The sequence below is a fragment of the Chrysemys picta genome, chromosome 23, assembly GCF_011386835.1.
Source record: "Chrysemys picta bellii isolate R12L10 chromosome 23, ASM1138683v2, whole genome shotgun sequence".
NCBI lineage: Eukaryota > Metazoa > Chordata > Testudines > Emydidae > Chrysemys > Chrysemys picta.
In genome coordinates this window covers 8746079-8773138 of record NC_088813.1, presented here as the reverse complement: position 1 = coordinate 8773138, position 27060 = coordinate 8746079, and the positions used below count along the sequence as shown (strand labels likewise).

General features: G+C 53.4%; 1 protein-coding gene across 2 annotated transcripts in view; it reads right to left on the bottom strand.

The window, feature by feature from the left end:
• ASAP3 (ArfGAP with SH3 domain, ankyrin repeat and PH domain 3) overlaps positions 1 to 27060 on the bottom strand; it is a 64718-nt gene that overhangs the window by 4655 nt on the left and 33003 nt on the right. Inside the window, exons 8-26 of one of the 2 annotated variants that reach the window (XM_065577019.1) lie at positions 24233 to 24318; positions 22954 to 23029; positions 22253 to 22339; positions 21285 to 21394; positions 19861 to 19930; positions 18575 to 18662; positions 15921 to 15969; positions 14854 to 15041; positions 14270 to 14403; positions 13723 to 13817; positions 12601 to 12781; positions 9518 to 9603; positions 8398 to 8513; positions 6124 to 6191; positions 5679 to 5786; positions 4554 to 4797; positions 3808 to 4105; positions 1998 to 2169; positions 707 to 829 (exon numbers count right to left, since the gene is read on the bottom strand). In XM_065577019.1, coding sequence (XP_065433091.1) covers positions 707 to 829; positions 1998 to 2169; positions 3808 to 4105; positions 4554 to 4797; positions 5679 to 5786; positions 6124 to 6191; positions 8398 to 8513; positions 9518 to 9603; positions 12601 to 12781; positions 13723 to 13817; positions 14270 to 14403; positions 14854 to 15041; positions 15921 to 15969; positions 18575 to 18662; positions 19861 to 19930; positions 21285 to 21394; positions 22253 to 22339; positions 22954 to 23029; positions 24233 to 24318 — 2379 coding nt within the window. The remainder of the gene's footprint in view (positions 1 to 706; positions 830 to 1997; positions 2170 to 3807; positions 4106 to 4553; positions 4798 to 5678; positions 5787 to 6123; positions 6192 to 8397; positions 8514 to 9517; positions 9604 to 12600; positions 12782 to 13722; positions 13818 to 14269; positions 14404 to 14853; positions 15042 to 15920; positions 15970 to 18574; positions 18663 to 19860; positions 19931 to 21284; positions 21395 to 22252; positions 22340 to 22953; positions 23030 to 24232; positions 24319 to 27060) is intronic. The other variant, XM_065577020.1, reaches the window with a different exon arrangement.

The following is a 27060-nucleotide window of genomic DNA, read 5'->3' as shown; positions in this document are numbered from 1 at the left end:
GGGTTGGCGCATGGGCTTACCTCGGGCGGCTCCCGGTCAGTGGCGAGCTAAGGCAGGCTGCCTGCCTGCCCGCCCTGGCACCATGATTCACATGCCATGGAAACAGCCAGCAGATCAGGGTCTTAAGCGGGGGGGGGGGGGGGGAAGGGAGATGAGGGGGGGGGAGGAAGAGCCAGGAGGCTCCATGCGCTGCTCTTGCCTGCAGGCATCGTCCTCCCCCCACCTCCTATTGGCCGGTTTCCAGCCAATGGGAGTGCAGAGCCGGTGCTCGGGGCGGGGGCAGCGCACGCAGCCCCATGGCCCCCTGCCTAGGAGCCAGACCTGCTGGCTGCTTCCGGTGCCAGCCAGGCCAGGTAGGGACTACCCTGCCTTAGCGCCGCAGCACCACCAGACTTTTAACAGCCCAGTCAGTGGTGCTGACCGGAGCCACCAGGATCCCTTTTCGAGCAAGTGTTCCGGTCGAAAACCGGAAACCTGGTCACCCTAGACCAGAGGGGTCAGTGGAGATGGAAGCAGAAGCATCCCCTAAACATTAATCTAATCCCCCCTGGGCCCTGATCTAGCACCCTCCTAGGGGACCGGGACAGTACAAGAGCGGATCCCGGAGGAACAAGAGCCTCGGCCCCAAGGCTAGAACCCAGGGCCTGGGCTCCCCAGCCGGGGCCTAGCCCAGTAGTCCAAGGAGCCGCAGAGCAGCCGCACTCACCCAGGTCTGCTCATCCTCCTCCCGGGTCACCACGATCACCTCGCCCTTGGAGAAGGTCAGCTCCCGGGCCCTCTCCCCCTTGCAGTCCACCAGAGCCATCGCCCTCTTCTGCCTCACCTTGGCCTGCGCAAGCAAACGGCACATGTCTCCAGAGTCCTGGCTCAGGGAAACGCCTGCTGCTAAGGCTCCCCCTCCCACCCCAGCTATGCATTGCTCCAAGGCATCACCGGGTGGGGGGTGTCCATGGTGTGGGGGCACATCGGGTTAAAGAACCGTGCCCCTGCCTGCCCCCCACTTCCCCAGCCCAAGCCTCTTCCCCCCACCCACCTATCACTTCTTTCCCCTTTGCCCACTCCTCCCTGACCCAGCCTTTCCCAATCGGTTTGTAGCCACGGTAACAACTGTGCCCAGAAGATTCCCAGCTCAGCCTGTGGCCCTTGTAGCCAGGATTTCCACAGCCCCAGTGTAATGGGTGAAGCATCTGCTCCACAAGCCCCACAGCACATGGGGATTTTACTCCCTTTGAGGCGGTAAGTGCCCCAGCCTCATCCTCCAAGGTAGGCCCAGCAGGACCAGTTTCTCTCCTCCCAGGAGGCACGCAGCCGGCCACCAGCCCTTCGTTAACAAGCCACGCCCATCTGCAGGAGTGAGGACCAGCCCCAAACACCCCCCACACATCTGGAATCGCGGTGATGGCCACCATCTTAACGGACACATAGGAGAACTGAACCGGGGACCTCCGGATCTAAACCTGGGAGGGCAGGTCTACATTACGAATTGACAGCATGGCTGGTGAGAGAGAGCTCTCCCCTCAGCTTAACACCGCCACCTCCGCGAGAGGCAGTAGCTGTATCGGTGGGAGACGCTCTCCTGCCGACATAGCACCGTACACACAGCGGGTTAGGTCAGTTTCACTACGTTGCTCAGGGAGGTGGATTTTTCACACCTGAGGGACGTAGTTCCACCAAAGTAAGTATGTCATGTAGACCAAGCCGGAGTCTCTGCAACTTGGGCTAGAGAGAGACAGATCCATATCCTCTGTAGATCAGGGACACGTAACATACACTGATCAGTGGGTTACAGCTGCACCCTTCACTCCAACAGGGAGCCCAAATCAGACAGGCAGAGCAGGGGGATGGGCACATACATTGGCGCGGGAGGGAGTGGTCACTGGAAATTTCACAGCTGGCAAGGGAATGTGAGAGTAGCTGGAAAAAAAAAATCAAAGCCACAGAGACGGGCAGTGGAGCCACAAAGAGACAGGGACCAGCCCCCTTCCCGTGTGACTTACCGGAGCAAACCTCCTGGGCATGGGTACAGGGGGAGTGTTCTGTACTGGACTCGGCGCCTTGCTGGAAGGCAAGTCCTCGGGGCAGCCCGAGCTTTGCGGGGAGATGGCCAAGCCGGAGGATTTCCCCACCGAGCCGCCGCTGATCCGCCGGTAAGACCGGGTGCTTTCTGAGCTGAGGACAGAGGGGTGAGGGGTTGCTTCAAACCATCAGGAAGATGGGATGTTTCCCACCCTCTCCGCCCACCACGAGACCCCAGTGGGCTCCCCCTCCAAAGCATGGACTTATTCTAGCCAATGGTTTCTTCCACAGAGCCCCCCGCCCCCACACCTTCCCCTCCACAATGGCTTTTTCTCCCCTCCTTCAACCCCAGCTCCCCACTAAACAGCACCAGCTGCAGGACTGCACAGCAGTGCCGGGGTCAAACAAGCCGCCCAGTGGGACGTTATTGACAGAATCTGTAACCGTATAGATCACTGTTTCAATCACTGTTATATATTTGCAGTAAATGTTGTACAAAGGTTGTCATATAAGGGGTCTATGGAAAGGTTATGATTTTCTGATTATGCTATCTGTATGCGTGTATCATGTTTGTAGTTGAAGTTACGAATATTGGCTCTATACTGTCTGTATTTCAAACTTGTTGTATGCTTCTGGGTGACACCCCAGACAATTTAGAGTCAGCTCTGCCTAGCCTGCTTGATGGCCCATTAAGGGCCATCAGAGATACAATTGACCCATTGAAAGAAGGCAGATACACCTTGTGACTCAGCAAGGTATGCAGGGACATGCCTACAGACGGAACTCTAAGGTTTTTTCTTGCCATGTGCCCAAATGCTTGTATTTGGAACAAAGAAAGACTATAAAAAGCAGCTACCTCATCTCCATCTTATCTTCAATCCTGTTTCATACCTCTGGAAGATCTTTGCTGTCTACACTGAAGCTTTGAACAAAGGATTGAATGACCCATCCCAGCTGGGGGATGTATTCCAGAGACTTGATTTGAACCTGCAGTTTATTCTATCACTGCTACAAGCCTGACCCAAGAACTTTGCCATTACTGTATAACACGGATTCCATTTAACCAATGTTAGCTCTCATCTCTATCTTTTTCCTTTTATGAATAAACCTTTAGATTTTAGATTCTAAAGGATTGGCAACAGCATGATTTGTGGGTAAGATCTGATTTGTATATTGACCTGGGTCTGGGGCTTGGTTCTTTGGGATCGAGAGAACCTCTTTTCTTTTACTGGGGTATTGGTTTTCATAACCATTTGTCCCCATAACGAGTGGCACTGGTGGTGATACTGGGAAACTGGAGTGTCGAAGGGAATTGCTGGTATGACTAGTGGTTAGCCAGTGGGGTAAAACCGAAGTCTTCTCTGTCTGGCTGGTTTGGTTTGCCTTGGTGTGCAAAGGAACCCCAGCCTTGGGCTGTAACTGCCCTGCTCTAAGCAATTTGTCCTGAATTGACATTCTCAGTCGGGTCCCACCAGAACCAGCTTTGTTGCACCAGGGGAGCGATAGGGCTGAATATTTGCAATGATATGGAAGTTGCACGGACACAGGGTTTCGCCTGTTTCGTCCCTTTCCCCGTGAAGAATTCCCCATGTGGCGGAAAGGCATCCAAGGGCCAAACCCTGGATCGTTTGGCCCTTGGGGTGCAATTTGGGCTCCTCCTGAGCTGATCAACGCCATCACATCTAGCAGGTTGTGCAAACCCCGTCAATGGTGCAAAACCCTGCCCAGGTAATCCAACACCTCTCCTGCCACTAGGGGGCGCTCCTATCCCACAGGGGGTCCACTTCCTACCTGAACTTGACTGGGGTTATCTGCCCCTGTTCCGGCGACGTCCCAGCGGCAGGCTGCTGGGCTGTTGTCTGATTGGTCTCCAACGTCCTCCGCTGGCTGCCGCTCTCGGTCTCTGAGCGGGTTTCCCAGTAGACTGTGCGTCTGGCTTCCGGGGGACTTCGGGAGGTGGACGGCGGCCGGGAAGCACAGCCGTCCAAGGTGCTGGGAGCGCTGGATGTGGACAGGTGTCGGCAGGCAGGTGCCTCTGACGACGCAGAGAACTGGGGCTCGGAGGCCTGACGCGGGAGCTCTGGGCGATCTGGGACAGAGGGTACGGGAGATCAGGAAGTGATGTGCCCCAGCAGAGAGCTCCCCATGCGTTTGCTTGGCCTTTGAGTGCCCCGCGGTTTTGATTTCCCATTGGGGAGCGGAGTCATGGCACGCGTGGCCTGCAGAGCCCTTTCCAGGAATGGCCAAGCCAGGTCAGACTAAGAACCAGCCGGGATCTTCTCCCCAGCCCTGAAACTCCCCTCAAACACAGCTGTATTTGGGACACAAGAGAACTAACATCCCTGGTTATTCTCCAGTGTCCGGGCCGCCTCCACCCTTCCTGGGCCAGCTGGTCCCAGAGTCCCACAGGCCTGAGGCAAAGCAGAAAGCTTGGCTGGAGGATAAATCCTGTTCTCAATAGGGACGGATCTTCAGAGCTTTGCTCTCACCAGCGCGATCGACCTCCCTTGGCCTGGCTGAGCGGGGGACAAGCTCACCTGCTGGGCTCTGCCCCGGTTTGGTTCTGGAGCCACCTCTGGTCGGGTTTTTGATGGGCAGCGGTGGGGGGATCTCCTCGCTCTGTGACCGCCGCTGGATGGGCCGCGAGGGGACCAGGATGGTCTCGTAGGTCTTGTTGCTGATGTCCATGCCAGTGCAGCTCCACCGGTTCTGGGGGACGAGGGCGGGCTGGCCCGTAGTTGGGGACGACGTGGACTTGAAGGATCGCTGCAGCGGGCTCAGCTGGATGGGGGTGGAAAAAACAACCACTGCTTCCTTGCTGCTGCCCAGAGACCCTCAGCAAAACCACCCCTCTCAGGAGCTTGGTGCCCATCATGTAGGTGCTCAGCATAATCACCTCCCCACTATGTTAAAGGAACCTAGCTTCTGCTGCTCTTTGTCCGGCCATCCAGGTGCCGGGTTCCTCCGCTGCTCTTGGCTTGACTAGCAATGTGCTGGGCTAGTGGGCAAGCCAAAGAGCCAGGCTGGTTTTCGGGAAAGTTTGGATCCTGGTTCCCGTGAAGCTAGCCAGCTCTGCAACAGATTGCACTGTGGGGTGGGGGGACATCTCCTTTATTCGCTAGGAAAGGGAACTCTTAAGAAGTGGAGGCCCTGGTTTGCATTTGCTGATTTTGTTTTGCAAGGTAACCATTTGTTTCGATCACTCGCTCTTGTTTCCAGGGGGGAAATCTCCGTTCTCTCTCTCAAATAAACCTGCTTTGGTTCCATTACACGTTGCGTGTGTGACACAGGGGCAGTGGTTTAAGGTAAAAACTAAGGCCCCCTGCTCTCTGGGGGCAGAGCGTCTGGGATTCCTGCGAGTAGCCAGCGTCAGGGGCTGGGGGTCACAGTCAAATGCTTCTAAGGGGACTCGGGTGCCCGGCGAGGAATGCTCGAGAGGCTGGTGGCAGTTACCACCAGCAAGATTCCCTCACGCTAGAGGCAGAGGAGTAACGAAGGGACTCTCACTGCTGGGGACCCCAAGAACCGCCATGAGGGTAGGAGTCCCGCTTGCCCCTGTAGGGAGGTGGCCCTGGGCCTGGCAGGAAGGGCTCTGCCCATCCCAGAACCCCAGCCTGGCGGAGGCCAGGGACGCACGCACACGCTGCTCGGGAGAGCAGTACCTTCTCCTCCAGCTCGTCCTCGCTGTCGTAGGCGTATTCCTGAGAGGCCTCCCAGTTGTACTCCAAGTGCACCTGCAGGTTTAGCTTCCCGGCCTGTGCTTGCTCAAGCTGCCAGAAATTTGGGGTGCGAGGGGAAGATTCAGCTCCTCGGCAGAGCCCTGATCCTCTCCCATCCTGCATGCCCTCGACCCACCCCTCCCCCACGGCACAGTACCCCCAAACTTGCCTCCCTTCTCTGCCCCGTGGCAGGAGTCATCCAGGCTCGACAGCAGGGACCCTGCTTCTTCCTATCTCCAGCCCGGGAAAGGACCTTACCCCACATTCTGCCCACCTCCATCCTTGCCCCATCCCAGGTGCCTGTTCCCCACCCCGACAGCAGATCCCCTTCCCCCTCCCCGCGCAGCAACCGGCCTACGTTACCATGAACACAAAGCGCTCGACCTACCAGCTCTTCACACTCGAGGTGTTTGTGCCTCCTTGCTACGTCCAGGGCCGTCTCGCTTGCTGCATTCACTGCAGAGGAGGCCAGGGATGAGTCACCAGGGCCCCCCCCGCAAGAGCACCCCTCGCTCTCGCCCCCCCAGCGCAAAGGGATGCCCAACGCAGATCAGTGAGCACCAAAGCCCCATTGAGCCACCGCTCCCTGAATCAGAGAGGGCCCCAGATCTGACCACCAGGCTCAGGGCCGTTTCTGTGCTTGGACTGTCGTCCGGAGACGGCGGGCAGGATTAAACCAGCCTGCACCGAGCCCAGCTCTTCTGCACCCCCATAACACGCTCCAGTGAGTGGGTAACTGCATGAGTTTGCTCCTGCTCCGTTCCACGCAGCCTTGGGGTCAATAACTAAAACCAGGCAGGAAACGAGTTTCACGTCCCAGGAGAATTTGAGATTTTGTTAAAAAGAATTCCCCATCCCGAATCAAGGGGGGGGGGGAGGGAAAGTTGAAATCTCAAATTTCCACAGACTGAAAATCCAAAAAAATACTTCAGATTGGATCAAGAGAAATGTTTCGATTCTCTTTCGAGCTTTTTATAAAAAGTGTTTCCTTTTTTTTTTTAAATGCAATAAATTAACTTAAATTTCTGAACAAAATAGGCATCAGGGCCCGAAAAACGGAATTTGGTTTTAGATGATAAAAGGCGATGTTTCAACTTGTCTGCCCTTCTAGGCACATGGGGGCAATTGTGGGAAGGCATTGGAGGACTCTTAGCACTCCAGGGGGTTAGCCTGCATCCATACTGCAAAGTGGGAAGGTTACCCTTCCAGCCTGAGGGAAAGGAGTGCCTGGGCTAACCCACCCCCAGGTGGGCTAGAGAGCCTGGGTTTAAAGCATATTGAGGTCAGAGGGTGTGTGTGTGTGTGTGTGTGTGTGTGTGTGTGTGTGTGTGTGTGTGTGTGTGTGTGTGTGTGTGTGTGTGTGTGTGTGTGTGTGTGTGTGTGTGTGTGTGTGTGTGTGTGTGTGTGTGTAGAATAACACCCAAGGAAAAAGCCACAGCTAACTGTGAATTGAAGACACAGCCATATATTACAGCTCACCAAACACACACACTCCACAAAGCAAGCCGCTCGGTCATTAACCTCTAGTCTACTCAATGATTAAAAAAGAAACCAAAATAAAAAATTGACGCTGAAGGGGAACAGCCAAACTACATAAATGTTTCTAAGTCGACAATATTGAATGAAGTGCAAGGTATTGTAAAAGTGGCATTAACTAAATGCTAAGTGACTGAATTGGGAATAATGACATTAGACCAGTGCTGAAATTAAATGAGGAATTGATTGAAAAGAGTCCTATTAAATTCAGAACACCACAATACAAGACCGATCACTGCATAATAGCCTTTAAAGGTTTTACAGTGATTTAAGTCAATTAAAAGTTTAAAAACTAAGAAATGTTCCAAAACTGGTTGTGACTAGGTGGTAAATATGGGTTAGCGTCTCTATTACACACACAAAACCAGTTTGACCTGGTTCTAATGTGTAGACAAGGATTATGCATAACCTGTTAGAATAAAAACGAGGAATCATTGTAGTGGATAGGGCACTGGACATGGAGTCAAGAGACCCAAGTTCTATTCTGCCACGGACCTGCTCTGTGCCTCAGTTTCCCCATTTGTATCACAGAGATAATGCTACTTATCTCCTCCCTGTGCACTGAATTCCTTAGTTAATAAGGTGCATGAAGACCCTCCGATGGAAGGTGCTGTGTTAAGCACAAGATAATCTTTGTAGTTTTTCCAGTCTCCCTGCAGGGTGGAATGTGTATTAAGACAAGAGACAGAGGAAGGATGATCTAGTGGTTCAGGCATTAGCCTGGGACTTGGGAGACCTGGGTTCTATTCCCGGCTCTGCTACAGACCTTGGGCAAGTCATTTCCCTGCTCTGTGCCTCAGTTTCCCCACCTGTAAATTAGAATACCAGGACTTCCCCTACCTCACAGAGCTGTTATGAGGACAAATACATTACAGATTTTGACACGCTCAGATACAACAGTAAGGGGAGTCAGATAAGGACCTAGGACAGAGAGCTAGACACCGGCTGGCCCCGGCCCCTTTGTTCTTCCATAAAATTTTTGGGAGCAATCCAGATAGCCCCATTTTAAAATCTGTTCCGATTTCCCTCCTCCCACCACAATTCCATAGGGCTGGAGCATCGCATGGCTTCCCCTCCAACCTCCCTCTGGCTGCGCTCCTTGCCCCGTCTACCCCACGTTCCCTACCTGTGTTTATGGCGGCTTTCCCTTTCAGCAGCAGCTTGAGACAGTTGGGCTGGTTGTACTGAGCACTGTAGTGCAGAGCCGTGTTCCCGTCCGGAGTTGCCTTGTCCACGTTCCCCCTGCACAGTCAGGCAAAGGCAGTTGAAGACGCAGGCAGCAGCAAAGAACATCTCCCACCAGAGAGACAGCGCTGCCTAGTTGGGGGTCTGGGAGTCAGGAGATGTGGGTTCTATTCCCAGCCCTGCCACGGACCCGCTTGAACTTAAGTACATCACTGCCCCACTCTGTGCCTCAGTTTCCCCATCTCTAAAATGGGGAGAAGGCTCCTGACCTGCCTCTTGTGGGGGATGGGAGAATCAGGGACACTGAGATCTGTGTATGAAAGGTGCGCTGCCAGTCAACAGCAGTGAGATTTTTGTTCCCACACAGGGGAACTATGTCAAGAGAGTCCTTCTCCCTCCCCAGTTCCTGACATCGTTGTTCTCCAAATTCCTTCTAGTCCGGCTTCAGCCTTCTCATGCTGAGAACGAGGAGCACGGAATTCCAGCTGGGGTCACATGAAGAGCAATTACCTCTGTGCTCCATTGTAGAATACGGCCATGGAGCCAGCCCATAATTACACGGGCCAGTGGACAGCTTACTGGATAGATCTTATGACAGGTCTCTCTTCCACCACCCCCAGTTTCTAGAGATCTCCCCCTTCCCTGCATTATCATCTGCCTTTTGGATTAGTCCCTCCCCCCGTGATTTGTTCTAAATCAAATCTCTGTTATTTTCTGCCCCAATTTCTAACCTCCCTTGGTACCTTTGCATTAATCCTCTGTCCTTGCAATTCCTCCCATGTTAGGGTCAGCTGCAAATCCCACCAGCTTTCTGATTAACCGCCTTCAAATGCAGGTGATGAAGGCCTGAACCCAGTGGAGAATACACCTCCAGCAGTACAGTGGGTCTCCCAGGCAGGAGAGCTCTAAGTCACATGGATTTTTTGTGTGGAGCCTCCCCTCCCAGTGTTGACCAGGCCAGCACCTGCTTAGCTTATGAGACCTGACATGTTCCCAGCCCAAGATGCTATGGATGTCAGCCTGCCGCCTGTCACCTGCCCTCCTCCCTGGGTGAGGCTTACCCATTCTGAATGATGAAGTCCACCAGCGGGAGGGAGGACTTGTCTGCATAACGCACAGCCAGGTGAAGAGCCAACTCACCCTGGTCCTGTCACAGGGGGAGGAAAAGCAACATTAACCTTCTCTCCACTACAGCGCAGCTTGGCATGGCACATTCAGCTCACAAGAGAACATAAGAACGGCCATACTGGGTCCATCTGTCTTCTTACAGTGGCCAACGCCAGGTGCCTCAGAGGGAATGAACAAAACAGGCAATCATTGAGTGATCCATCCCATCATCCGCTCCCAGTTTCAGGCAGTCAGAGGCTAGGGACATCCGGCACATGGGGTTGCATCCCTGACCATTTTAGCTAATGAAGGATAGATCCTCCATGAACTTATCTAATTCTTCTTTGAGCCCTGATCGGGCAGCGTCCCAGTAGGGGTTGTGGGTTTGATGGCCACTCATCTCCTGAGAACCCTGCAGAAGACGTGTCCTCAACCCCAGAGATGAGGAGGAACATCTGGTGTTGCTTAGCATCAACTGCCGAGGCAAGGGACAGCAGTAGGGTTACCATACGTCCGGTTTTTTCCCCGGACATGTCCGGCTTTTTGGTAATCAAACCCCCGTCCGGGGGAAATTTCCAAAAAGCCGAACATGTCCGGGAAAATACCAGCCGGGCACTTCCCCTCCCGCGTCTGCTCTGCTCCTCCCCTGACTCTTCGGCTCTGTTTAAGAGCCGAGCTGCCCGAGCGCTCCGGCTTCAGGCAGCCCCCTTGCCTCCGGACCCTGCACCGCCGGCCGGGCACTTCCCCTCCCGGGCTCCAGCTGCTCTGCTCCGGCAGTGCAGGGTCCGGAGGCATGGGGGCTGCCCGAAGCCCGAGCGCTACCGGCTTCACGGTTTGCCGGGCAGCCTCCAGACCCTGCGCCCCCGGCTGGCCGCTTCCCCTCCCGGGCTCCAGCTGTGCTGGGGAAGCGCTGGCCGGGGGCGCAGGGTCTGGGGGCTGCCCGGCAAACCGTGAAGCCGGTAGCACTGGGGCAGCCCTTTCCGCGTGGCTGGGAGGAAGGAGGGGGAGTTAGGGCTGGGACTTTGGGGAATGGGCGGGGAAGGGGTGGAGTTGGGGTGTGGAATGGGCGGAGTTGGGGCGGGGAATGGGGTGGGAAAGGGGCGGGGCCAGGGCCCCGTGGAGGGTCCTCTTTTTTTTATTTTTTAAATATGGTAACCCTAGACTAGGGTTACCATTCGTCCGGATTTACCCGGACATGTCCTCCTTTTGTGTGCTAAAAATAGCGTCCGGGGGGAATTTGTGAAGCACTCACAATGTCCGGGATTTCCCCCTCCCCCGGCTGGGAGGGCTGCAGGAAAGTCCCGGGCTGGACTCCAGAGCAGCTTCCTCCTCCCACCCCCCCCTCCCTGCATTCTGAGCCGGCCGGCAGCTCCTCCTCCTGCAGCCCGCTCCGGCAACCCTGTGCAGGGCCAGGGACCGGGTTTTGTGTTTTGCAGGGGAGCTCAGCCATGTGTCCGGCTGGCACAGAGCCCAACACCCTGTTCTGAGCAGCAGGGTAAGGGGGGGGCAGGAGAAGGGACAGGGAGGTTCTGGGGCGGCTTTTGGAGGGGAGTGGAGAAAGTTTTGGGCAGTCAGGGTACAGGTAGTGGGTAGGGTCCTGGGGGGCAGTTGGGGGGGGGGGGGGTCTTAGGAAGGGGCAGTTAGGGGACAAGGAACAGGGAGTCTTAGGTAGGGGGTGGGGTTCTGGAGGGCAGTTAGGAGCAGGGGTCCCAGGAGGGGGCAGTCAGGGGACAAGGAGCGGGGGGTAGGGGGCTGGGAGTTCTGGGGGGGAGCTGTCAGGGGGCAGGAGTGTGGAGAGGGATCGGAGCAGTCAGGGGACAGGGAGCAGAGGGGTTTAGATGTGTTGGGAGTTCTGGGGGGGGCTGTCAGGGGGCAGGAGTGTGGAGAGGGATCGGAGCAGTCAGGGGACAGGGAGCAGAGGGGTTTAGATGGGTTGGGAGTTCTGGGGGGGGCTGTCAGGGGGTGGGGAGTGGTTGGATGGGGCGTGGGAGTCCCAGGGGTCTGTCTGGGGGTGGGGGTGTGGATAAGGGTTGGGGCAGTCAGGGGACAAGAGGCAAGGAGGCTTAGATAGGGAGTGGAGTCCCGGGGGGCAGTTAGGGGCAGGGGTCCCAGGAGGGGGCAGTCAGGGGACAAGGAACGGGGGGAGGGTTGGGGGTTCTGGGGGGGCGGGAAGTGGGAGGGGCAGGGGCGGGGCTAGGGTGACCAGACAGCAAGTGTGAAAAATCAGGACAGGGGGTGGGGGGTAATAGGAGCCTATATAAGAAAAAGACACAAAAATCGGGACTGTCCCTATAAAATTGGGACATCTGGTCACCCTAGGCGGGGCTCCTCCCGTCCTCTTTTTTGCTTGCTGAAATATGGTAACCCTACCCTAGACAGCAGGATCCAAAGGGGGCGGGGGCTGGGCCACACATGGCTGTTTAGGGAGGCACAGCCATACAAACCCGATGTGGCCATCAGGCAAAAAGTTTGCCCGCCCGTCTTAACATGACCAGTTCCCTGCCATTGCAGGGGCCTTGGGTATTGGTGGCACCTTGGTCTCTCCTGTTCTCTGCCTGTGGCATGCACAGTTTCCTGAGGACTGAAATGCTTTGGGCTTAACACAGGGGCGTCTGGGCCATATTTAATGGCCTGCGATATACAGGAGGTCAGACTAGACGATCAGAGGGTCCCTTTTAGCCTTAGACGCTTTGAAACTCAGCAAAGCCAGCGCTGCAGCAACAGGGTTTAGCTGGCAGGGTCTGTGAGCCGCAGCATGGAGATGGGGTCACAGCTGGCATCAAGCATGAATCTCACTGATTGTAGAACTCAGCCAGCGCAGTGAGAGTGACCCCTTGCAGGATGGCGCTGCCAGCCAGCACCATTTATGGTTTGTATAACTGTAGCACCTAGGAGCCCAAGGCATGGACCAGGCCCCCAATGTGACAGGCGCTGGGCAAACGCAGAACAAACATGGTCACTGATGGCTTCTGCCCCGGACGGCTGATAATCCAAGTACAAGACAAGAGATGGATCCAGACATGCAAGCAATGCTCACCTGGCTGTCGGGGCTAGCCAGGGGTTTTGCTAGTTCGTGCCCCTCCGCAAAGGCTTGTAACAAGGCAAAGAGATCCCGGTTGCGAATGGCTTCCCAGAGCCGGTGCGGCTCATCCCTGCTGGCTTTCTGGACATACTTGCGCTCCATGTATTTGGCCACGATATATTCTTTCCTGGCGCTCCTGCGGGCGGGAGGGAGGGAGCTGGGTCAGCGAAGTCACACCCAGCCACCCAGCCTTGCTGCAGATTCCTGAGCTGAGACGAAGTCACCACGCCGGACCAAACAGATCTCTCTCCCCGCACCAGAAAGGAAAGGCGTGGCTGGCCCTGCAGCACTGCTAGAGAGAGACCGTCACCTCTGGACTGACTCCTCGGGCTGGTGGATTTTGGACAGGGAGCACAGGGGCAAAGCAAGAGTAGGAAATACACCTCCGGACAAGGGATGAGGCAGCAGGTAGGGTTTGGAGAAGCTATTTGCTGATGGCCCCACCTCAGGGAGCGTGCAAGGACGTTTCGTGCCCTAGGCGAAACTTCCACCTTGCACCCCCTCCCCTCCTGCGGCAGCCTCCCCCCTCCGCCCTGAGGCCTCCCCCCCCGACCCGCAGCAGCTCCCCCTGGCCCAGGGAGCCGTGCGGCAGCTCCCCACCCCAGCTCACCTCTGCTCCGCCTCCTCCCCGAGCACACCGTCCCCGTTCTAATTCTCCTCCCCTCCCAGGCTTGCGGCGCCAAACAGCTGTTTGGCGCTGCAATCCTGGGAGGGAGAGAAGCAGAGCGGGGCGGCGTGCTCAGGGGAGGAAGCGGAGCAGAGGTAAGCTGGGGCGGGGAGCGGTTTCCCTGCGTGCTGCTCCCCCTCCCCCCCCCGTTACTTGCTGCAGGCGGCCCTCCCCCAGCTCCCTCCGCCTAAATGCCAACGACAACCGGGGCGGCCAAAGATCCAGCCGCTGCCTAAGGACCCAAAATGCCGCCCCCCAAATGCTAGCACACTAGGCGACCTATGGGTTGCCCTGCCCCACCTAGAGGAAAGTGCCACCTCCACCCTCCTCCCAAGCGAGCCCATGAGAGCGAGCAGGTCTGGGCCTGACACACACCCTCTCATGAGCTCACTCCCCCGTGTCTTACTCACATATCGCTGCTTGATGAAGGCTTCAGATTCCCCTGCGCCGGCAGCGTGGCCTCCATGATTTCGTTAAACCGGGCATTTCCGATACTGACCGCCAGCTACGAACGAGAGGGGGAAAAACCAGCCCCATAAGCACAGGTGCTTCTGTGCCTGGGAGCCCCGTGGCTTGACTTGCCCGCCGGTTAGTAGCGGTTTGCGTCACACCCCGGAGAAAGGAGAAACGCCAAGAGAAAGAAGCTAAAGAAAAACTATAATGGATACATCCGTCCTTCACTAGAGACGGGTTGAGGCCAAGCCACATTTCAGGGCCGGATTCAGGAGAATTTGTGAGAGGACCTTGCAAGATCTTTGCCCGCTAGAACGATGGGAACCTTTGAAATCTAGTCGGAGTGTCACAGAAGAGACCGGCTCTCGAGCTGGGCTGCACGAGGCTTAGCTTTCATGGCCACGCCTGTGAATCTGGGGCTCTGATGAAGGGGACGGAGTGCTAAGGAGAAGCAGAAAAGAGGAAGGAGGAGCTGGAGGTCCCTTACGCACAGGAGCCGCTTACCAGCAGTTCGGAGGTGCTGAGAAGGTCCAGGGTCAGGGACTGTATGCGGGAGTAGTGCACCCCCAGCTCCCGGTGAATGCCTGAGCACTCAATACACGTCAGGATGCCCAGGTTGATGGAGAGCCACGTGGGATCTGCAAGAAGCAGTACAGGCCCAGTGAGCGACTGTGACAGCCCCCCGGCGGCACATCCTTCCCCGCATCCCTGCCTGACCCCTGCACTCTGGCACCTCCTGGCCCGTTGCAGGTCGGCCGCTTAGTCCTTTTCTACCCAGATCTCCGTATGGCATCACTGGAGAAATCCCTCACCTCCGGCCTTGTCCCGGGATCGCCACCCCTCCCGGCTGGCATCCAGCTTCCAACAACAGCCGGGTGTGAATGCTCACAGGCTCATGTCGTGTCCAACTAGACCACAGAGACGGCGTGTGCATCCCGGTCGGAGCCAGCCACAGGTTAAAGCCACAAGGCAAAGCGAAGCTCACAATGCCGGTGATGTGACCAGTGCCAGGCTAAGGGCACCAGGCCCATGCACGTTCCGAGGCTGCCCCTTGCAACAGCGTCCAAGTCCCCCCATCACTGACCTACCTGGGGCCCCGCAGTCACAGCATTGCTTGTTGCCTGGCATGCCCTTCACCTCGCCAATGACCAGCTTGGTGAGCTCCTGCAGGCCAGCGTCTGTCACGCCCCCGGCGGAGGCTGCACAGCCGCTCGGGTTACCCTTGAAGGCGTTGCTGAGAGCTTCATCCTTGCTGTTCTGGAGCACGGACACCCAGCTGGCCAGGGAGGGGGAAGAGGGGAGACTTCAGACAGGGACCCCACAGCGAGGGACAAGTGGAATGGAAACCGAGGGAGGGATCCCGGGAGGAAGAGAAACAAAAAGACTTTCTAGGCTAGAGAAACAGTACGGTGGGTAACAGGGCCCTGCCTCTGCGCAAAGCTCCTATCTTGAGCACAGAGGGCACCGTAATAACAAACAACAATCCTGAGCTCATATATAGCCTAGTTCCTCAGCAGATCTCAAAGCGCCTTGCGAAGCAGGACAGTATCGTTATCTGCCTTTCATACGGGGGAAACTGAGACACAGAGCAGGGAAAGTAACTTGCCCAAGGTTACCCAGCAGGCCAGTGGCAGGGTCAGGAACAGAACCCATGTCTCCTGACTCCCAGGCCGCTGTGCTACCCACTAGACCCCGCTGCCTCCACACTGCAGAGTGAGGATGCAAGGTGCTCCCGCCCTGCAGGGGCCAAGCACAGTGTCTTCACACGTGGCGCTCACCACCTCTGTGGGCCCCAGGAGCCAGACAGCAGGCACAGGATGCAAACCTATGAAGCAGATCATCCTGCCATGGGAACGGAGGGCCCTGTATTCTGCAGTGGTGAAAGGGGGCCCCCAGACTCAGTGCAGCGTTCTGGCTCGCACATCTGTGCCCCCCTGCTCTGTGGGCAGAAGCCCGACTGCTCAATTATGTCTCAGAGCCCCAATCCTGATGCCAGCCAATGCAGAGCCTGCTGGATCTCAAATGGGCGGGGCCTGTGCCTCCACATTTGCATATGCAGAGGAGGCAGCGGTCCTGTTCTCTCCTGCAAGGCCAGTAGCCATTCCCACTCAGCGAAAGGGGAGGATGGGCGGAGAGGACGGTTGCTGTCACTTACACAACACACTCTTGTTCATCCTCAGCCTGGAAGTGGTACGTCCTGTTATCTGCAAGGAGGGGGAGAGGGGACAGGTGAAAGGGATGCTTTCAATATCTGGGACAGCCCATGATCTCTGGCCAAGTCAGAAGCACAAAGCCAGCTGCTGCAAGAGGCTGGATAATTTTAGCAGGACGATCTATGCAGCATTGTGAAATAAAGCTTTTGACTTGTACTTCTGGAGACCTGGTTCAAATCCAACCTTGGACCACAAGTGTCATGGTAGATCTCACCTCACTCCACAGGGGACATTTACACTCATTACTTAAGGATCCTATGATAGGCACCCTCCACTTGGAGGAGGCCTGGAATTAAAAAAAGGGGCAGGAGGAGGGAGAAGGGTGTCTATATCGCAGGAGGGCTGAGATGCATTGGTAGAGCTGTGGGTGAGCAGAATCATAGACTATCAGGGTTGGAAGGGACCTCAGGAGGTCATCTAGTCCAACCCCCTGCTCAAAGCAGGACCAGTCCACAACTAAATCAGAATCAGAATAGCTGGGATGTAGGTGAGGAACGAAGGCCATTTCAGAGCTGGGAGAACTTTGCACAGAGCTCAGTTACGCTAGTCCTGCCTCTAGCCCGCGATGGCCATCTCTGAGTTTGCACCCCAGTTAAAAATACACCTTCCCTGTTCTCTTTACAGGATAACTCTGAGGGGCTGCCCAGGTACTGCTCGGGGAGCGGGGGTCCTAGCCAGAGAGATCGATTTACAAGACCCAAAAACGGGGAGAGCTCAGAATTGGAGAGCAGATGCAATGTCCTATCCTGGACCTTGAGACCATGAGATACCGAGGCCCACGTTTGTAAAGATATTTAGGCGTTGCTGTGCTCAGCACCGCAAGGCCTAACTGACTTAGGAGCCTACACGCATTTTCAAAAGGGATTTAGGCACTTGGGATATTGGCTCCTAAGTCAGTCAGGCCTTGCAGTGCTGAGTGCAAGCAATGCCTAAATACTAGAGCTGTCAATGAATCGCAGTTAACTCACACGATTAACTCAAAACAATTAATCACGGTTTTAATCGCACCGTTAAACAGAATACCAATTGAAATGTATTAAATATTTTGGATGTTTTTCTACATTTTCAAATATATTGATTTCTATTACAACACAGAATGCAAAGTGTACAGTGCTCACTTTATATTATTTTTTATTACAAATATTTGCACTGTAAAAGCGATAAAAGAAATAGTAATTTTCAATTCACCTCATACAAGTACTGAAGTACAATCTCTTTATCGTGAAGGTGCAACTTACAAAGGTAGATTTTTTTTTTGTTACGTAACTGCCCTCAAAAACGAAACAAAACAAAACTTTAGAGCCCACAAGTCCACTCAGTCCTACTTCTTGTTCAGCCAATCGCTCAGACAAACAAGTTTGTTTACATTTACGGGAGATAATGCTGCCTGCTTCTTGTTTACAATGTCACCCGCAAGTGAGAACAGACATTCGCCTGGGACTTTTGTAGCCGGCATTGCAAGGTATTTACGTGCCAGATATGCTAAACATTCGTATGCCCCTTCATGCTTCAGCCACCATTCCAGAAGACATGCTTCCAGGCTGAAGACACTCATTAAAAAAATAATGCGTTAATTAAATTTGTGACTGAATTCCTTGGGGGAGAATTGTATGTCTCTGGCTCTGTTTTACCTGCATTCTGCCATATTTTCATGTTATAGCAGCCTCGGGTGATGACCCAGCACATGTTTGATTTATGAACACTTTCACTGCAGCTTTGACAAAATGCAAAGAAGGTACCAATGTGAGATTTCTAAAAATAGCTACAGCACTCCACCCAAGGTTTAAGAATCTGAAGTGCCTTCCAAAATCTGAGAGGGATGAGGTGTGGAGCCTGCTTTCAGAAATCTTAAAAGAGCAACACTCTGATGCAGAAACTACAGAACCCAAATCACCAAAAAAGAAAATCAACCTCTGACTCAGAAGATGAAAATGAACATGCGTCGGTCCACACTGCTTTGGATTGTTATTGAGCAGAACCTGTCATCAGCATGGACGCAGGTCCTCTGGAATGGTGGTTGAAGCATGAAGGGACGTATCAATCTAACTCATCTGGCATGTAAATATCTTGCGACGCCAGCTAAAACTGTTCTCACTTTCAGGTGACATTGTAAACAAGAAGCAGGCAGCATTATCTCCTGCAAATGTAAACAAAACTTGTTTGTCTGAGCGATTGGCTGAACAAGAAGTAGGACCGAGTGGACTTGTAGGCTCTAAAGTTTGACATTGTTTTATTTTTGAATGCAGTTATTTTTTGTACATAATTCTACATTTGTAAGTTCAATTTTCATGATAAAGAGATTGCACTACAGTACTTGTAAGCAAGTGAACTGAAAAATCCTTTATTTATTTATTTATATTTTTTTTACAGTCAAATATCTGTAACCAGAAATAAAGTGAGCACTGTACACTTTGTGTTCTGCGTTGTAATTGAAATCAATATATTTGAAAATGTAGAAAAACATCCAAAAATATTTAAATAAATGGTGTTCTATTAGTGTTTAATCGCGCGATGAATCTTTTTAAAATCGCTTGACAGCCCTACTAAATACCTTTCCAAATCTGGAATCAGGGCGCTCTCACATTCCCCTACTCACGTGTCACAAGGTCGAAGCACTTCTTTTCCTCCGGGTGAGGTCTCACTTGGCAGGTCAGCAAGTTCAGCTTCACGGGAGGCCGGTTGATCTGGGAGAGGAGGAGAGCGGGCAGGTGAAATGGGAAGGGAAGTGAGCCAGGACTGCCAGCCGCTGTTTAGGAACACAGCCAGTGTCAGGCAGGATCAGACCCAGGCTTCATCTAGTCTCCAGCAGTGACCGGCACCAGATGCAAGAACCCGACATTAGAGAGATGCGGGATCATCTATCTATCTATCATCTCTAATAGTCCAAGATGGGAGGGGCAGTACAGCCTAGTGGGAGCACACTAGTGGGACACAGGACACCCGGCTTCTGTTCCCAGCTCTGCCACTGGCCTGCTGGCTGATGCTGGAGAAGTCACTACTGCCCCCTCTCTGTTCCTCAGTTTCCCTCATATGTAGGGCAGGGATAATAAGCTCATCTACTGATGAAAAGGCATTACAGAAGAGCACGAGGTTTTCCAGCGTTCGGGCCAGCATTAACTATGCCAACTCTGGATATTCTTGTTATCTACAGAAATGCCCAGGCCCTCTTAGAATCTTGCTGAATCTTCTTTTGCAGAAGAATCCAAGCCAAGGCAGTTTTTAAGCTGCATTTTACTCCCTCTACCTCTAGAGGGCAGCCATTCTTTCTACCTGAAGGGTCTACCGATTGTCTAGTCTGGAACCTCAAGGTATCCCTTATGCTCCCTACCTAAAAAGATCATAGAAAACCTTCTCCAGCATGTTCTCTCTCTGTCTCATTTGTTTATGTAAGATGAAGTGGTTATGACGCACCCAGTTTGGGGTTGCTTTACAAATCCCAAGCCTGGGTGGGGTTTACCAAAAGTTTAATGCACCAGAGTTCTAAGCAAACCTTGGCAGAGTTATGGACTTGCATGTGGAGGATGCAGATTCAGGGGCCAGATGGACCCCTAGGAAACAAAGCAGACGACCTTTGCACAGCTCTGTATGGCATTTTGAGATAAACTGGCAGCTCCCCTTCCCGCTGAGAGACACATGAGGAGCAGGGGATGAAGAGATGCGGACTGATCCTTTAGTTTAAACTAAAAGGTTACCATCAGTAGCACATGCTCTCAGGCTGCGATTTGGATGGGTGTCCACAGACCCATTCATAGGAGGTGCAGTTCACCAAACAGGCTTGGATGGATTTAACCTACAGCTCCATACCCATAAACAATCCCTTGTTGAGACGGGTCCAGGGTAGCCTGAACCCAAGTCAATCCATCCGCCAGCACCCGGCCTTACCGTGCTGTGCGAGATGGTGAGGCAGCCATACTTCACGCCACACTTCCTCTTCTGCCACACTTTCCGGATTCTAGGTCAGGCAGAGAGAAGGGAGTGAGGGTCCACTTTGTACCCCTGATACCCAGCTTCTCCCACAGCCCTGGTGACCCCCATGGCCCCTCATCTCGCTGATGGGCTTTAGTGGGGAGTATCGCTTCCTGGGTGAACATAGCGCTTTCTTTAACTCACCCGATGGAGAAATACCCCTGCTCAAACCCTCTGACTGCCCAGTCTTCTCAGTCCACCGTCTCCTTTCGCTCCGAGTGCCTCATCCCTTCCCTTAACCCCGATGCACGCCTTCTTGCCTCAGGGCTTGAGGCATGCCCAACACCAACTGTTGGCCCATTGTGCACAGGTGAAACACTTCCTTCTCCTTGGCACAGTGCTGCTCCCATTAGGAAGCGGCTTGCTATGCTCATAGAACGGGCCTTCCTCCTTATCAAAGGGAATTTGGCGCCAGGTTGGTAACCCTGGAGACTGAAGTCCAGGAGAGATGCTTCCAGCGTAGGCTTCCTTACCAGTCCTGCGCTGCAAGGACCACATCTTGGAACAGCTCATCTCCATCAGGCGCTGGCCTCTCTGCTGAGGCTCCCAATGTGGGTAGCAATTAGTGCCAGGCTTGGGGAGCACTCGTGTGGGATGTGGGCACCTATCTGCTAGCAAATGGATGGACGGCACCGAATCATTTCAACCCTGACTCCTAATAGACATCAGCTGGCAACAGGAGGGGTCACCCCTGAGCTGGGCTACCTGCAAACCAGAGTCCTGTCCCAGGCTCCATATCTTATCAACCCACCAACCATCCAGCCCCCTCGTTCCAGTTTTTTCCCTTTCCACCCCAAAGGATCCCAGCTACAGGTATGTTCACACAGCAGCTGACCAGCGTAACTTCTAACGGGTGCACACGCACTAGCTCTGCTCAAGCAAGTGACTAACAATAGCAGCGTGGCTGTGGTGGCTGGTAGCTTGTGCTAGCTGCCCAACTCCATACCCAAGGGGTCAGGTGGGACGGTACTTTGGTAGCTCGCCCACACCAACGCAGCCACGCTTCTCAAGCGGAGCTAGTGCATTTACAACGACCTGAGCTGGGAAGTCCACCTCCCAGCTGCTGTGAGGACGTCCCCTATGTGCAAGCGCATGGACTGGGCACAGATGGGGGCTTTCGAGGATTCATAGTTTTAAGGCCAGAAGGAACCGTTCGGATCATCTGCTCTGATCGCCTGTGGGGCCTGTACCAAAGAACCTCTCCCAGTAATTTCTGCATCACTTGATCCTTCAACAGCCTCGTCCTATGGCCCCCGGCCTTCCCAGAGAACGTCCGCTCTTAACGAGCATGCGAAGAGTCTATCTGAAATGGGAGCAAGCAGGAGCCAGCTCGTACAGACCCGTCGCTTTTCTTGCACAGAAAGCCCGACTTTTCCGTCCCGTACTGCTTGTTCCCTTGGTGCTGGTGGATGCTGTAGCCGCTGCCAGAGTTCTTCCTGAGCAGGTTTTCCTGAACTCACCAAGGACAGAACAAAAAAATAAATATATATATATTCAAAGCATAGGCCTCAGGGTCTGTTTCTTTGCTGTGTCACGGCCCTCTTGCCCTGCCAGGGGCGGATCCTGCAGGGTTGGGCCAGCAGGGAACACCCCAGACCTTCCTCTTACGTTGTCCTCAGCATCTCCAAACGCCCTCCAACGTTATTATGGCCACTCGGAGAATCACTTAGAACTCCACCATCCTGACTTCCCGGGGCCTTCTCCTTGATCGCTAACTTCTCCTTTCCCACCATCCTTCTTTCCTTCGGAACCGCGGGGACACTTGTCTTACCCTTCTGGCCAGCCTCACCCAGCTTCCGGCTGCTTGCAGCCCGGTTCCTGACCCTTTCCTACCACCACCGTAGCACCACCCAGGTGGCTAGCGACGCAAACCAGCTCCCAGTCGTGGTTCTTCTCCTCCCACACGGCAACATCACACTCTCAATGCTGAGCCCTCAGCCCTTCTCCTCTTGTCCCCCTTCGGCACCTCCCATTGTTCATTTCAGCTCTGGCCATCACTTCTCTGTAGGTCGCTAAGCTCAGCTTGGTCTCTGGCGCCTTGGAAGGCCCACTGAAGGCCAAGGGAGCCCTTCCATTGATTTCAGTAGGCTTTGGATCAGTTCCTGTTCTATCTACCCACCTGCCTCAACTCTGGTTGTTCCTGGCTACCCTGAGGAAAGTCCATGGGTAACAGGGCTGTATCTCTCTGTAGAAAATCCAGGGTAGGACACACATCAGGAGGCCTAGCTCCGACTCTGTTGGCTATTCTCCCAGGGTGCTAGGCCCCTTCGTTGCTTAGCACCATGGAGGAATAGGCCAGGAGCCTCACCTCTTTGTTCTCCAGCTGCAGGATGCCTCGGAGGGAGTCACGGATCTGAGTGAGCTCTTTCACCTCCTCCTCCTGGGCCTGGTGCAGCTGCAAAGAAAAGCAGCAGCAGAAGACATTAATATGATCATCCATGTTACTGCCATCATGAGCCTCTCTGCCTTCAACAACAGGGGGAGCAGAGTGTGTGTGTGTGTGTGGGGGGGCATCTCTCTAAAGTAGGGCAAGAACATAGGAACTGCCAGGTTGGATCAGAAGAGGGCCCATCTAACCTGGTATCCCATCTCCGAAGCGGGACAGTGGCAGAGTTGGTTCTCATGAATCCACTCGTTCACAGACACGCTCGCAGATGTATAGTAGATTGGAGAGGTCTGGTTTTCTGCTACAGAAGTCATGCTGGTTTATGCTATGGTATTATATCCATTTGGATGATTAAAAATTCCCCCTACGTTGCTCCGGCAAGAACTGTGCACATACAGCCCCAGCCCCCTACAGCCCCTTTTAGCAGTGTGTTCCAGTTACCACTTCATCCAGGTTTCCTAGTACTTCAGTAAGGCTCACTACTCTGATTCATAGGGCCACTCACACCACCTTTTTGGAAAGGTAGCTGGACTCCAGTGTGTCGTCTCTTGAAAGTTCATAGATCCCTTGGAGTCCGCTGTAGGGAACAAAGTAAAGGGCCTGATCCCTGACTGAACACTTACTGCATGTAAAGATGCGGCGAGTTTCTCAATGAAAGGGTAAAGATTCTGTGCAGCCTTCCAGCCATCTTGGAAGAAACTGAGAGAAAAAAAAATGTTATCCAAAGGCATTGCAACACCATTCAATCAATCATGGCCAGGTCCTTCACAACCAGCTACAAGAAACCTGCTGTCGGCACTCGGGACTTCCCATGCTGGCCCTCTGAGCCAGCGCACACCAAGAACACCATCAATCAAGGTCATGCTAAGGTTCCCAACGAGCCAGGGTCACTCTGCCTGATGGCCTGAAGGAGAGGGGATTCAGAATCCACAGCCCACCTCCAAACCCAATGGTCACTCTCACGTTGTGCCTATAGCAGCTGGGGTTTAAGCTTGTTATGCGCCCAATGTGCTTCCCAGGGGCAGAATGGGCAGCTCCTCCCCTTCCCTGTAATGGATCACCAGATCACTCCCCTCTCATTACAATCAGCCAGCATGAGGGGCTGAGACCAAGCCTCTCACCTGTCATCATTCAGGGCTTCATCCCCCTGCAAAACATATAGGATCAAACTCCACTCGGTTATTCGAGCCTTGTTGCGGAGTGACTCCAGAATCTGGCACAGATTTGGGCTAAAACCAGAGCCCCAGAGCTGAACACCTCCAAATTTGGGGATGTTTGAAATCCAGGACTGGATGCAAGTTCTATATGACAGGCTCATCTCCTATATTATTCTGAAGCAGCCTCCACTAGAGACAGGGACAGGGTCTAGAGGTCAGCTGCCAGGGATTCTACTCCCAGCTCTGCCACTGAACTACTGTGTGGCCTTGGGCATGTCCACTCACTGTGCCTCCGTTTCCCTATCTGTAAAATGGAGGATCACACGGAGATCCTCAGATGAAGAGTGCTCTTCCAAGTATCATTAATGCAATACAAAAATTAGTTTGGAATTAATGCAATTAATATTAAAATATTACACATTAATGAAACTAACTGCTATTAGGGTAATTTCTCTCTGTGGAGAGAGATTGCTTTAGTAATGGACTAGTGACACTAAACAAAATAACCAGTCACTGGACACAGTACCAGTAAAATACCCTTTTCTGTGGCCCTTAAGCACATGCTTAATGTCTCCCATATTCAGCAAAAGCATGTGCTTAAACTCCATGCGGATTCGTTTCTCTCTAGCGACCACTCAGAGCTACTGGGAGTTAAGCAAATGAGGGAAAACTGGCAAGTCTAGAGTTCTGCTCCAGGAAGTGACATCATCATCTCACAGGATGTGCCGAGTGGGGCGGTACCTACTTATGTTGCGCATGGAAAAACTTGATCAGGCTCTGCAAGAAGTCCGGACCTTGCTTCGTCTGGCTCTCGTTCGCTTTCAGCAGGTACTAGAGAGGGAGAAGAGACACTGAGTTAGGATGTCGTTGAGGGACTCCTCAAATGTTGGACTAGCTCAGAGGAAAGAACTGGAAGATGCCAGATTTTTCAGAAGTCCAAGCCTCCTTTTTGCCATCTGGCCATTTCTTTAGTGGTCAGATTCAGGTCTGGAAATGGTGACACCTCTAGATGAACCTGAACTGCAAAGTTCAGATCCAGATTTGGATGTGAACTTACCCCCGAGTCCAGAGCGTTTTGGTTCAGGTCCCATCTCCGGTGGAAACCCTCTGAGAGCCAGATGAAAAAGAAGCCAGTTAAACTAGGCTTTGCCCAGCCAGATCAGTGGTGTCACGCACCGTGAAAGCGATCACAAGCATTTTGCAGATCAGTTCGCGATCCACTACAGCTGCCTCTAAAACTTGGTCTCAGCTACAAAAAGCGGTTGTGTTTCCCTAACATGGGCTCGATAAGCCCATCCTAAACATAATTGCTTTTCCTAGTGTAGCGTTAGCACATTTAACTCAATTTTAGCAGGTCAAGTTACAACCTATGTCTCTGAAGATCCCTTGGAAAACCCAAAGATGTGGATTGGGAGCGCTCTCAGCACCCAAAGGTCAAGGATTGGGTCCACGGGATTTTAACAACGAGAGCTTTTCTCCCAAGTGTTTGTTAAGTTTTGAATTAAATACTACGTTAACCAAAACCAATACAATTTTAAAACAGTCCACCTAAAAATATTACCCTTCCTCTCAATTAATCAGGTTGTACTTGTATAGTAGCTGGAGTGGCATTAACCTAAGAGTTCTTCAGTCATCCAGAGAGAGAATTTGTTTGTGTAAAAAAACCAAGAACTTTTAGGTCTTCTTCATGCAAAAGCAAAGAGAAGGGCACAATCCCATTTTCTCTCCTTTTCAGCTAACGCAGCTGCCAGTGGCTCTCAGAATTGGGCTGATGATTAATTTCTTCCACTCCAATTTTATTTTCGCATAGAGATGGCCACAGTGGATCAAACCGGGGTCCATTTAACCCAATATCCTGTCTCCAACCGTGACTAGCACCAGCAGCATCAGAAGGAGGAGCAAGAAACCATGTAGATCATGAGTAACCTGGCCCCCAAGGGAGGTTTCTTCCTGACCCTGATTAGTTAGAAGTTGGCCTATGCCTGAAGCATGAGGATTTAAATCCTCATCACACTCTGGATGGTCTCATTGTCCATATAAATGTTCAATCCTTTTTAGAATCCAGCAGAGCTCTTGGGTTTCACTGGCCTTTTTCTAAGTAGCGCAGTGTTGCAACGGCAAAGCCAGCACTGGGCTTGGTTCACGCCCCTGGAAGACGAGGCAGCAGCGAAGGGGTTAACGTGGCTCTCATTAGGAAGATCCTGTGTCTGTGTATTTTGGAGGCAAGGAGCGCGAGGAGGCCAGGGGGAAAGCGTTGTGTGACGCGCTGGGTTCTCTTTTTATACCGTCTCCCAGACGGCTGCACAGTAGAGCATTACAGTCGGGCAAGGGCGGGGAGATTTTTATTTCTCCTTCCTTGCCAGGAGCACAGCTGGAGAAATGAGTCGCGAGCCCAGAAAAGGGGCATGGAGGATTGGTGTAATAGGCCAGAGCAGAGCTATATAGAGCCTTTGTTCGAGGTAGGGTGGGGGTGAGCGAGAGATAAAGAGGGACTATAGCTTTAACCAGAGGTACTGCTGTGGAGTGGTCAGAGGAGAAGATTGGGACTCCTGGGTTCTATTTCTGGCTCTGAGAAGGGAGTGATGTCTAGTGGTTAGAGCAAGAGGAGGCAGGACTCCGGGGGGGAGGGGGGAGACTCTATTCTTGGCTCTGCTACTGATTTCCTGGGAGACCTTGGGCAAATCACATCATCTCTCTGTACCTCAGTTTCCCCCTCCACAAAGCAGAAATGATACTTCCCTGCCTTGTGAGGTTAAATGAATTCTTTGATGAAAGCAGGAGCCTGGAGAAGGGCACGGGTGCCATGGTTCCCGGCCTAGTGCTCTCAATCCACCCCCTGAGCAAACTGGCGGCCAACACTGGAACGTTTGGCCTCGCTGGCTTATAAATTACTGGCCAGAAAAGCCACGTAGAGGCTGCCCGGGTCTGCCCGGCATAGACCCTGTACAGCTAACCGGCAGTGGAGATTCCTTGGACTACGTGGGGGTTTTGGTGCTCCCAAGGGTATGAGATAGACCGATCTACAGAGCTGAGGGGAACATAAACCCGCCCAGGGATAGAACTGAGCACTGAGCCGAGGGAGAAATCAAATCGCTCTAATGTAGCACAGCAGGCACACGGGGGAACACACACAAGATCCCGTGCACGCATCTTCTCTCTTTTTCCACTGCCGCCCCTGGAACAGAGCCCCTCCCTACGGCCACACTGCGAACACTGAGTGTTTCCATGTGCTGGTATTTATTTAACAGTGAAGCTATTCAAAGGGATGACTCAGTCCCTGGCTCACCCCCCAGAGCTCCAGCCCGTCCACGTAGCCCAAAACCACAACAAGGCAGGCAAGCTGCTGCCGCTCCATGGGTCTTTAACTCTCCCCTCGCCCCCATCAGCAGCTCGCGGGATCCTCCCCTCCGCTCTCCAGCCCTGCCAGGAGCTGGCCCCATGGGCAGCCCACTCTGCTAAGCCATAGCCGGACACTCAGTTCTGGCTACGGCGGCTGAAGGTCCTTGGGGACCCACTCCAGGTGCAAACGCTAACCATGGACCCTTCTCCCGGCTGCAGTTTTCTTCAGACCTG